Source organism: Rhopilema esculentum, chromosome 8 (genome assembly GCF_057945365.1).
Source record: "Rhopilema esculentum isolate cy_ngs chromosome 8, ASM5794536v1, whole genome shotgun sequence".
Classification (NCBI taxonomy): domain Eukaryota; kingdom Metazoa; phylum Cnidaria; class Scyphozoa; order Rhizostomeae; family Rhizostomatidae; genus Rhopilema; species Rhopilema esculentum.
This window is the reverse complement of record NC_142822.1, coordinates 9,916,454-9,928,878: the sequence shown is the minus strand read 5'-3', so window position 1 is coordinate 9,928,878 and position 12,425 is coordinate 9,916,454. Positions and strand designations below refer to the sequence as shown.

Genomic DNA, 12,425 nt, shown 5'->3' with positions numbered 1-12,425 from the left:
AATGAAAAGTCGAAGCTGAAATTAGACACGCACGCCAGTCAAATCGACAAGCAAGTATTTTGGTCGACGAGGCACGTCCGTGTTAGTAGGCACCTTAAATTAATCCCTGCATTGGGAATATGGAAACAAGTAATAATGGCTGGAACGCTTAAATCAGAGAATCATGAGGGATTGGCATTATGTGCCTTCGATAAAAGTGTGTCTTGCTTCAAATTTCCAAACAGTTTATCTGAAAAAGCATCAACATCAATTTACAATGAGATCTTCTTTAATGCAAGCAAGAATTCAAAAATAGGAAGAGAGGTCAGTTGACAGTCAGTGTTGCTGGTTTGCTGTTTTCTGTTTCTAGAAGTATAGACAAAACATCGTATTTTTAAGATCACGGAAAAATTGTATCAGCTACACAATTGGTTTGCAAAAAGGAAAGAATCTTTAGTATTATCATTAGAATATAAAACTACTTTCGCTGTACGACGTCTGGGTTTACTAGGCGATTGAGTGTTGTTGGCTAATGAAAGGTGTCTCCTGATTTTACCAAGGAAACGAAAAAGTGTTCGCTTTTAAAAATTGCCTTGAAAAATCTTGTAACTTCACAAAATTTCATAATCACTTAGCCTCTAACCTTTCGATGTCATCAGGACAGTCCCAATATCAAAAATTTATCCCCACCAACCGAACCGAAAGATTTTTCCTAGCATAAGCTAAAATATCTATAAAGTTATCAAATAATCAATTAATAGCAAGTTTGCATTAGCAAAAATTTCGAATACAACAGACAGCAGCTTTTTGACCGACAATACAACCTACAGCGAGCTTTTTGAGTAGAAATTGTCAGAATCAGAGTCTAAAAACTTAAAAAATAAGATACATGCCATAGAGTCAGTTTGACAAAATATATTGCCAATGTTTGTGTCAACAACTAAGGAATTTCAAATGACTTTTTTCATTCAGGTAAATTCATGGTCAACCCTCTCCCCTCCCCCTAACAAGGCCTACTTGTCAACAGCCCTGGCTAAAAGCGTGCTTCTCTCGTCTGTGATATCAAACTAGGCCTGTCTAAATTTTTCGAATCTCCCAAAGCAAGTCTATATAAGTTGGTCATCGATCAAGTGCTTAATCATCAGAGGCAGTTGTTTCACCAAAGTAGCTCCAAAGCCATTTGCACCAAAGCAGCTCTATCGAAAATGTTTCAAATTTTTTAAGACTGTTCCCGTCTTTATCTGCTTGCTCTTCTACACATATGAAAAAATATGCTTTACCATGATTTAATAGAAGCCTTTAACTGTTTGTTTCTTCTTTTTCAATTCTTTCCAACATATGAGAATATACTCAAGTTTGACCTTCTATAAAATGACATATTAGTCTGGTCTGAAGGCGCAACAGTATGATACCAACATGAACGCTTTACAGCCTATGTAGATTGAGGTGTAGAAAATGATGCGTAACAGACTCAAGCCGAACAATTCCGCTAAAAACTACTTTAAAACCTTTAACTTGGTCCCAATCCTCAAAATTAAAATAGTCACTTGCGAGCAATTAAACAAGTGTATGTCTGCAAAATGTTATATTCATATACAATCTGAAGTTTGAAATATCATGCCAAGATAATAAGGTCCTCAAATTACCCCATCTCTACTTTTAGCATACCAATTTTCAGGCTGGTATCACAGTAAGCATGGTTCGTGTTCTCAGGACCCAGACTATCATTACACCTCCCTCCAGTTAAAAGTTTTGCACGACACAGATAACATATTTACACATTCCTATGACATGAGCTATTCAATCCAGCACAAACCGGCACCGCCCATACCGAAACTAAAGGGAGTCGTATAGCCCCCTGGTTGAATATTTATGACTACAAACTTTTCCAGAGGCGCTCACTCTCAGGACACTGCTTATAAATCATCTTGTGTGTCAAATCTTTTATTTTGATTTGATAAGTTAAAGGCAATCGTCAAATACCAAAGAAGCTTAATCCATTTGTCAATCAACAAATGGCCAATCATTTAGAACGATACCACCTACACGCTTACTGATTGGCTAAAATTTAGCTAATTTGCCTTATATGACATGTATTCAAGCCTTATAAAAAGCTAGAAACAATTGGAATATGTCTAGATACGCATGCTTAAGCTGAGGCAATCCATAGTTGAGTTCTCAAAATAATACTATAATAGGAGGTAGGTTTTCTTAACAGAAGTGTGCCTGCCTGTATACGCAGTGCAACAAAGAGAGCGATGCAAGTTCACGCACAATAGTATGCAAAAACAAGTATGACTAACGCTGGGAGAGTGGATGGATGGACGGGGGAAATTCGCAAACGAGGCAGGTAAGAGCAAGGCTCAGTGCTACGAGTAGCGGTATTTCACACCATTGTGAGTATTGCATTTAAATAATATTTTGCGGCTAAACATGCTAAAATTCAAAAGCAATGTGATTCTGGTATGATTTTAAGTACAATTTGGAAATTATTGGGGAGGGGTATAAAAGCCCCCATAGCCCCACTTGCTTCCGCGGTCCCAGAGTTTGAACAGGTTCAAAAATGTTCAGCGGGTTGACTCAACATTTCTATTATACGAGTTGAAAGATATTGAGGGCCTTTTAACACTCTACCCAAAAATGTTCTGTGGGTGCAAGCGCACAAGACTTGGTCTTTGCGCACCAAAAAAAGAAAACATCGGAGCTGACGAAAGCTTCGAGGCGTCAAGAGCTGAGCTTAGATCGAAATTTATAAATCGCAATGGCAAACCTTGACAGGTGCTTCAAAACAGTTGGCAGTAGCAGCGAATCGGAAGAGATTGCAATTCAAAGCAAGTTGCAAGACAGAGAGCAGGCTTCCGAAGAAGAACAGGAAGATGTTGCGAACGAACCGATATTCTCATATAATCATAAAATAACGATAAATATTTTATTTACAGTTGGCAACGTGATCTAGCAGTAACCTAATTTACAATGAATATGAAAAGTAATAGCTTAAAAAAAACTTTTATGAACAATAAATCGTTTTCACAAGCTAAAGCAGCATTCAAAGTTTTGTAAAGATTTTTTATTTCGTTTAAAAATAAGTAGCGATTGGAATCTTTAATTTCAGTAGGTTACTAATGCCACATTTTTGGTGAATAAATCTAATTTTCTCTGCGCCATATGTTTTTGTTCTTGCATGGGACAAAAAACATTTGCTGTTTGATTGATATCCATATTTTGGGTTTCTAGTGACAAAAAAATTGTCCATTAATCCTGGATTCAAGTTATTGACAGTTTTACATAACTCGATCAAGAGCAAAGCAGATGTACATTTTTTCTTTTGGATCGACACTGGTTAATAATTTATCAAAGTTAGAGGTGATATTTTTGTGTTTGATTCGAAGCGCAACTTCCTGACTCTTTTTTATTTTCATAATCTATCATCTCTAGCACCAACAAGGTTACGAAGACTTTTCCCTTTGGCTGAAACTGCCGCCATTTTGAAGGCAAACAACTCGAGCAATATTGGCGCGAAAACGAACATTCCTATATAGCGGTTTGCTGTGTCTTGCATCTCCGAAAGTGCGAAGTTGATTGCTCGACAAATGTTGAATCTATTTGTTGAGAGGGTTTTAACACCCCTAAGCAACTGATGAAAGTAGTTGAAATTAATTTAAAGGACAAATTGCTAAAACAATGGAATAGCGAAATGCAGGAGTCGAATCTAGGGAAAATGTATTCGTGTATGAAGAAAATTTTGGATAGGAAAAATATCTTAACCTTTTTCCTTAAAATTTATTAAGTACCTAGTCTGGTTTAGCAGTAGGCCATAAATTGGCAGTAGAAACAGTGTAATAAAAGGATTTCTGTCGGTAAAATATGGTTTTGTATCTCTTATACCCCCCAGCGAGAATGGTCACGCGACGCCACTGATCAAAGAATATAAAATATGTGTTCATCCAACGAAATCGGAGATGAGTTCCACACACTCTTGAAATGCGCTACTTTTTCGCATATAAGAAATGATTATATTCCTAACTATTTTGTTCAATACCAGTCTATACTAAAATATCAAATACTGACGACAAAGACAGACAACAATGAAAGACTCTGGGCCAATATTGCAAATCTTATAAGAGAAATTTCTAGGTACAAAAACAAATGCAGGTCATTTCCTGTAAAGCAGACTATGTTCTTTGTTGTAGTTGTTGCTTCTCTTTCCTTGTTTGTTTTGGCCAAATTTACATAAATTTTAATAGTTGTCACTTATACATGCTTGTACTGTTACTTGTTGTTACTGTTATTTAATAAATTTTTCTGATGATGATGATGATAATGATGATGATGATAATGATGATGATGATGATGATGATGAAGATGAAGATGATGATGATGATGATTATGATAAAATATATATAAACCTAGCTTAGTTTTCACTACTCCGTTTTCAAATGAAAACGGAGCCAAACTAATCCGTTTTTGTCTTGCGTTCACACTACTCTGCTATGAAAACGGAGTCGTTTGAAAACGCTAATGAAAATGGATACTTTTGAACACCGTGCGTATTTGAACACGGTGTATTGAATACGCTCCGCTTTCAGTGTGAACACAAAGAACGGGGACAATTGAATACGCTAACAACGGCAACAAAATACGTTCTTTTTACTAGCACACCAAATCACAAAAATTTTGAAATTGAGAATTCACAATGGACTGGTAGTTGTCACAAAAAAATTTTCACAACTTGCTTTTATTTAATTTCACTTATAATGACGCCAATTTTTTTGAGGATTCGTGAACGCCTCTTTCCAAAAATGAGGCCAACAGCAGCGTTTCTGTTGAAGTAGTGAGAACGCCTATCTTATTCAGGAGCGGATCCAGACTATAGCAACTGTAGCTCGAGCTATAGTCAGAATCTCAGCATCTCAGTGTTTGATTTTCGGAATTCACATTTGAAAGCAGCGGTATAGGTTATCAAATGCGATTAACAAACATGCACTGCTGGCAATGTGTCATCACAATGCCTCTCCAGGTAAGATATAAAACACTGAGCGCAGAATGGTCTAATATTAAAACTTAGACGAATCAGAAGTTTCGTTCTTTGTTGACAGTAACCAACCAGAATTGAGCTACAGTGGATATTCCGAGCTATAGTCGGTCTGGGTATTTGCTCTGGAAAAGGCATCGAAGACAATGAAACCCGTACTATAATTTTTGGCGCGAGCTATAGTCAAGCTATAGTCAGGTTTGAAAATGGCCTTTTAACCAATAGAATATGAGTATCCACGGTATTTCTCCGCTCTCTGTCCCCTGTAAAGCAACAGTAGACTATTGCTCGTTTTCACATCCTGGGTCCCCTGTAATGTAGCTTCAAAGGAAAAGACCTACTAGGGAATAGACAGGGACGGCGGAACGACCAAGCGGCAAGAGGGGGGAGGGGGAGCAGGCTTGAGTAAAAAGGCTTTTGAATGATAATTCTCAGCCTTTACAAATTCATACGTAACTGCAATTTTATTATCTGTAGGTATCTTCAACATTGGCTAACTTTCGGCATATAGAACTATTTTACATGTTTTGAGAAGTTCAGAATTTCAAACGAATCTCTCTGATTATTACAATTGGCCAGTTTCAAGGGAACTTTATTAAAAACAACCCTTGCCCCTTCTGCCAAAGGGCAACAGGGGCGGTTGTAGCCCCACACCCTCTTCTCTGGCGTCCCTGGAAATAGAAAAAGGATGTTTGAAGGAATATTTATGAATACGAAGCAACTATAAACACACATGGTTTATCATTTGCCCATATAGTGGGCGTGTCCCGCAAGCAAGGAGGACGTGGTTCCGATCCCAAAAGATTTGAGCTATAGTCACAAAAAATCCTGGATCCGCCCCTGTTATTCACAGCGTATTCATTTGAAAACGGATTGTATGAACGGACATCGTTTTCATCAACGAAAACGGAGCGAAACGAATACGGAGTAGTTTGAACGTAGCCTTAAATTTTGATAAAAATGTTGACAGATGTTCAGTGAAATGTTTAGAGCGATTTAGTGCTTTAATGTTATTACAAGCAAACGCAAGATTCGCATGATAATTACGTATGTTCATAAATTTTATGTTTAATGTATGTTTAATGGTTGTAATTCATATACGAATGTAATCAATATACGAATGTCTACATAAACTAACAACTGTTTTTATGAGTAAACCTCTAGTTCGCAAATTTCAATCATCGATGAAAGTTCAGCCAACACGATGACGTAACGGCCGTACATTACTGAAGGACATCCCAAACTGAGGTATTGGTTTATCTGGGTAAAACTGCCACCGTTGACGCATTTAGGATTCACTCTACCATCATTCTCTAGACTCATGCCGACGCGAACATCAAATGGGTTCATTCGATTCCAGCAGCAGTCCCTCCTGTTTTGCAAAGCAACTGATCGAACAGGAAGTTTTTGTTGAAGATCAACACGAAACCATGGAGGAAAACTCTGATGTGTTGTAATGGCACAGGTTCTGTGCACCGCTTCTAAGCTACCATCAACTGCGTTGGTTGCGGGTGTGTACTGATCATATTGTGACGATTGCACTACTGGTTTGTAAAGTGCTATATTTTTTACAACTGGAGAGGACTTCTTTTTCACTAAAAAAAGTTGAAATCAATCATTGGAAGGGTAAAAAGGGAAATGTGAATTGCTTGTTAAACTCATCCATAGCTGCTGAGACAAACCCAAAACATGCATGTATGGCCCCATATCTACCCGCTACCCCCTTACCCATTCTGGGTGCATCCTAGAAGATAGGGGTTTTAGGAAGATCTAAACAGAAAAAAAAAATTCCTGAACATCCCAAACTTTACCAAAGGCAAGAATAAGTTCCCTGCTAGAGACCGACGTTGCTAAAACGAGGAACTAGCGGAGCGTGCGCGGAACTAGCGGAACGACTAAGGAATGAGGCGATAACTAGCGGAACGAGCAGGGAATTGCCGCGGAACAACCCACTGATCTCAACAGGAAGACTTTTTGATGGAACAACGGTCAGGGAACTTCGCAGGCGCACATTATTTTGGTGTCATGTTTTGGTTTATTATTCATTAAGTTGCTAAGAGATGTATTCGCACTAGACTAATCAAAGTTTTTCCCTTTTGTTTTGCTCGCACTTTGTTGTTTTGCCTCCGTAGACACCAGCCTATTCATCAAAATATGGTGTTCCGTCTGAGCATAGGTTTTCCATGCCATCATCAAAGACTGCAATTTAAAGCAAAGGTAGTTAACACTCCTGGAAAATTAACGATATCTCCTGGTTTTATTTCAAATGTTTAATAATCTGCTAGAATGCTGCGATGGTCGTGAGTATAAGACATCTGCAGTCGCCATTTCGAATTCAATGTTTTGCAGTTCCACAATAGAACAAAAACAATAGGTCAATCAAGTACAGCTCTCTTACAAATTAAACTCCCATAACAAAAGATTTTGTTGCAAAAAAATTTCGAGGGCCTTGACAGAACTTGATCGTTTCAGCATGATTTCTTTTATATATCTTGCATCTCATATTTATTTTTGAAGTTATTTTTTTATTTATCTAGTCTAATCAATCCATACTCTAATTAGACTTACAGTCTCGTTTTGGAAATTTCTCCAAACTTCATTATACGGCTTTTCAAGCTCAAATTTGGTTTTATCACCATAATTTTAGGTTGGATACAATCTTTCATATTGTTTGTGCTTGTATTTTAGATTTTACAGAGGAATGAAGTTTGAAAACCTGTAAGGGATTTGACCGCAAAAATCATTCTGGGGGAAACTTTACAGTACACCCATGGTCTGCAATCACAGTAAAATCCCTTATAAAATGTTTATCTTAATGTCGTCATGAAATCAATATCGTAAGCGACACATTAATCCCTTGCTCTCAATCCGAATCTGAAGTGAAATATTTTGTAAAAAAGAATTTGAAGAATTTTTCAAATGAGGCCGTAAGTTGAATTGGTGTATTGTTCTTTGGTCTTTCCGCTAGCCCTCTTCTCGTATCGCGGTCATTCCCTCGTCGTTCCGCTAGTTCTCCCCTCATTCCCTCGTCGTTCCGCGGTCATTCCTTAGTCGTTCCGCTCTTTCCGCGGTCATTCCTCAGTCGTTCCGCTAGTTCCGCGCACGTTCCGCTAGTTCCACGTTTTAGTAACGTCGGCTAGAGACATTCACAAATCAAGACATATTGCCAATGTTAGAATTCATGTTGATTGTGTCTTTGGTCAATTGAAGACGTTCGGAATTGCAAAGACTTTACAAATCCTTCTTTTTTGAAACCTTCATGCAAGCTAGTGTTTCAGCAAACGTGGTGTTTTCTTTCGCCAACATGGACGTGCATGAATGCTATTTTTTTATGCATGACGTCAGAAGGCAAGTGGTCTATATTGATCGCTCTGAAGTGAATGACCTCAAAAGAGAAAGCCTATTGTCTATGACTCAATGCTTTAAATCAACAAAGGCACGTTGACACGTTGCTACGCAGAAACTTATGGTATACTGGCACGTTACAAAAAAAGGACACGTAAAAATGTATGACACATTGGCACGTAACATATAATGGCACGTGCAAACTTATGTTACGTTGTAACGTTAGAAAAATGTCATCTTGACACGTTGCTACGTAGAAACTTATGGTATGCTGGCAGTAGCAAAATGGCACGTACAAACGTATGGTACATTGGCACGTAACAATAAATGACACATTGGCACAAACAAACCTACCATACGTTGGCACGAACAGACCTAAGGCACCTTGGCACGTTCAATTCCATGGCACATTGGCTGGAAAATGTCGAGTAATGTCACGTTGGCACACCTGGCATGTAATTTACCATACTATAATATTCCCTTTCTGTTCCAGCATTTCCAAACATTTCATAGTTTTATTATCTTTTCAACTCGAAAATTCTTCAATAATAAAAGCTAACTACAGTTCATATAAACCTTTCACAAGATAATAGTGTATTCAAATTTTGCAACGAAATAACCTACCAATTTGAACCTTCTTCCATATCTTATAAAAATTTCCAGGTGAAGCCAATACATGCTCTTCAGGTACAATTTTCAGTTCGTTTGATCCATGCATTTTTACAATATATTTGCAATCCTCATTTCTGTCACATTGGAAAAATCTTTTATTCACAAGAGGATTGTCAGCTTTTTCATTGCTTGAAGTATCAGCACCCTTTATAAGTTCAAAATATGTAGCACTTTGAACTGGAAAAAAGGAAATGGCAATGATATAAAGAAGTCGTTCAATACCATTGACTTCCATCGCGTTCTCTATATTGCTTCTACCTTGCTCAAAGATCGACTCGAATACTGACTTGTCGTATGCTACCGATAAATCTATTCCCGTTTGGTCATGTAATGCATAAATCAGTGAAAGTATCTTGCGTTGCCATAGTAATAGAAGATACGGGCCTAATGACCATATACGAATAGTGATGTTATTATAAGAAGAACTGCTCGAGGAAATTTGAGACAGGAGCTCTGCTAGTCCAGGGAGTTTCAACAAAGAAAAAAGCGATCAATCAATTAAAGAGTGTTTTATTCAATCTAGAAAGTGGCAAATGAAAAGGTGCTTTTGAATGTTTAACTTGTTTATGAAAAGGTAGTTTCTATAGGGCGTAAGTAGGGTTTTCAAGGGGCTACAGTCACCACCCCTTCCCCCGTAAAAATATTTATAGGAAAGATTGTTTTGAATGAAAGACTCTCTTTTATATTGTTCTCAAACAACAGGTCCAGGACCAATATTTTTTTGTATCTTAAAGTGCTGTTTTGATGCATTTATTTGTCAATTGTTGAGATCGAGTTTTTAATGCAGGGAAAGCATTTAAACAAAAACTTAGAAAAATATTCTTTTTATGTTACCAAATTTGAAAATGGCTTCAAAAGAAGTAAAAATTTTGAGCCATATTAAAGCTTTCCATCCGACACTCTTCAGAGTATCAAACTTCAAAACATAGATCGCAAACTCTATGCTAGGAAATACATACTGTACCCAATCCATGTGGAATGATTTCAAAGCCATTTCTAAACATAGGAAAAATGTTTTTCTCTTGAAATAAATCTTCAAGAACGGCGCTTATATTGTCAATGTCATTTTTACTGCGCCTCCCACATCAAGTGCAATTAGGTTCAATTGGCATAATCAATAATTCAGCGAGTTATGGTGGTTGTTATTTTGCGATCCGGGGTTCTTTTCTACGTCACCTGGCAGCAGTATTATAAGCATTTTGATTAGAGAATCAGAATGAATACACGATTCACACGTGTAATTAAATGTCTTACCGATTCACACATGTTTATGGCAGAAGATCAATACCTTAATTTATGAATAGATAAATAGCGAACGAGATTTGCAATCAACGATTCGTATCTTATACGCATGTTTTGCTCGATATCATAAAATGAGTGAATTTAATCATTTGTATGATATGAATCTACGTCACGTTTGCGATCCGTGTCAACTGAGATAGCTCGCTCGATCAATTGCATCATTCGAATATTTCACTGCCTGTTTGTCTTTGATTGTGATGCAGTGATTAGTGTCGTGTGTATCATAATCTTCATTTTGCAGTTTTTTGCATAAGTTGCAATAGAGTACCGATGTGTGACGTCATCAAAATCTATTTTTAGAACTTCTTAAACTTGGCCGAATAATCTGAAAGAACGACATAAAATACCTCTAAATGTGCAAAATTAGCTAGATATATGCCAAATAGGGCGAGATATTGCCAATGAAAGTTTACTGATATTCTGGTCTGGTTCATAAAGTTATGAACCAACACCAAATTATAGAGCCTGTGCTAATGTGGGCAAGATGGGGCAAGAGCCTGTGCTAATGTGGCCATATCTCAGCCAATTCGTAATGCCTTAAGCTTTTTTGCATATTTAGAGGTATTTTATAGTGCTCTTTCAGGTTCTGGGATCAAAATTCAGAAATTCTAAAAATAAATTTTTATGACGTCATCACTTTGGTACTCTATTAGTTCAATTGGAACTAGCCACGCAGCAGACCTTGACGATGCAAATTTATTTTATCTTGCCACATTTTAGACGAGGATGGCCATACTTTTAAACGAGGAATAATTTTCAACAAGCGCAGTGTTGCAAAACAATGTGCTGGACTTTCTTCGATAAAAATGGCTCCTAATAATTTAAGCTTTGAAATCGATTCTACAGAGTGAGAAGAAAACCTTGAAGAGGAAAACATGTGTAGATAGGATATAAAGGTACCATCTGAAACAAGTTCAATTACAAGTACTTTGAAAATATCAAATCGGCCAAAAGCTACTGCTTCTACGAGTTCTCGACCAAAGAGTGCTAAAAGCAACAATAGTGTTGTGATGTCAAAATCAGCTTCCAGTAGCTGCAGCTTGCTTTCTTTCTGCCATACTTTCCCAAATTTGTGCTCAAATCAAATATGACGCGGAAAACCATTTATCGGATCAAATTTGACGCGCTGTTGTGACAGATAACATTAGCAATAGACGTTGTACCACTATTTTGCCCAGTTTGGCCACAATGTTTTGAAGGCAAAAAAATCAACACAATTTGGAGCAACATGGTCACGCAACAATATTGCCCAGTTTGGCCAAGGCTTAAAAGATCGTCGATGTAGTTTTCAATTGAAATGCATTGAAAGAATCTGAGCGTGGATAAAAACGTCCTCTCGGCCTACGGTTATCATCTGACAACCTATGCTCAGCAATTTTGTCGTTTTTATCTTAGCCATACATATATATCTACATAATTGACGGCAATCTGATGTACATGTCCTTTCTCCATTTCAATACATACATTCATTCATATAAACACCAAAACTAATGTTTCATCAAACATCTTTCATGTAACTTTTTAACATATTAAATTTATCATTTGTAAAATCCTGTGCTTTTATTGCCACTACATTATCAATCTGATGTACATGCCTTTTTCCACTTCAATACATACATGCATACATTTGCATACATTTGCATACAAAACTAACATTGCATGAAACAAATTTCAGGTAACTTTCAAATATGCACTAAACATGCTTATGAAAAATTCCTTAAAATCCTTAAATGGAGCATATCATTTGTAAGATCGTGTAACCTTATGAACACCATTTAAAACTTGTTATCTTGCGGTTCATATTGAGGCTCAGTTTTGAAAAATAATCTTATCTTATTTACAAGTTTTATGTTTCTCCTGAATCTGTCCATGCCCTTGTTACTGTTTTGAAGCGTTTCCATTTAAAGGGGTTTCTTTTGATCTTGAGAATTTCGATTGCTTATTTCTTATTCCATCTTATACTATGGCCCTGAACGCACTGATTTCTGACATAAAACTCATTATCTTTGTGAAAGTGGATAATCGAGAAAACTTTTTCAAGTTTGACAAAGAGAATTCGATTTCCGCTTGGAAATTCGAGCGCACTGCAGTTGGT

At 37.1% G+C, this 12,425-nt stretch overlaps 1 protein-coding gene across 1 annotated transcript; it reads right to left on the bottom strand.

Annotated features, from left to right (window-relative positions):
• Positions 1–2,871: 2,871 nt before the first annotated feature.
• On the bottom strand, positions 2,872–10,773 carry LOC135694630 (fucolectin-like). Its single transcript, XM_089109605.1, has 2 exons — positions 8,981–10,773; positions 2,872–6,606 (listed from the first exon to the last, which is right to left on the bottom strand). The coding sequence occupies exons 1-2, from the start codon at positions 9,261–9,263 to the stop codon at positions 6,158–6,160; spliced, it is 732 nt and encodes a 243-aa protein (XP_088965731.1). The 5' UTR covers positions 9,264–10,773; the 3' UTR covers positions 2,872–6,157.
• Between the last annotated feature and the right edge of the window lie 1,652 nt (positions 10,774–12,425).

What these genes read in the sequence shown, in the direction of transcription:
- LOC135694630 (XM_089109605.1), bottom strand. Translation starts at nt 9,263, where the DNA reads ATGGAAGTCAATGGTATTGAACGACTTCTTTATATCATTGCCATTTCC. An exon ending in ATGGAAGAAGGTTCAAATTG is followed by an intron (nt 6,607 to 8,980) that starts GTAGGTTATTTC and finishes AACTTTTTTTAG; the next exon opens with TGAAAAAGAAGTCCTCTCCA.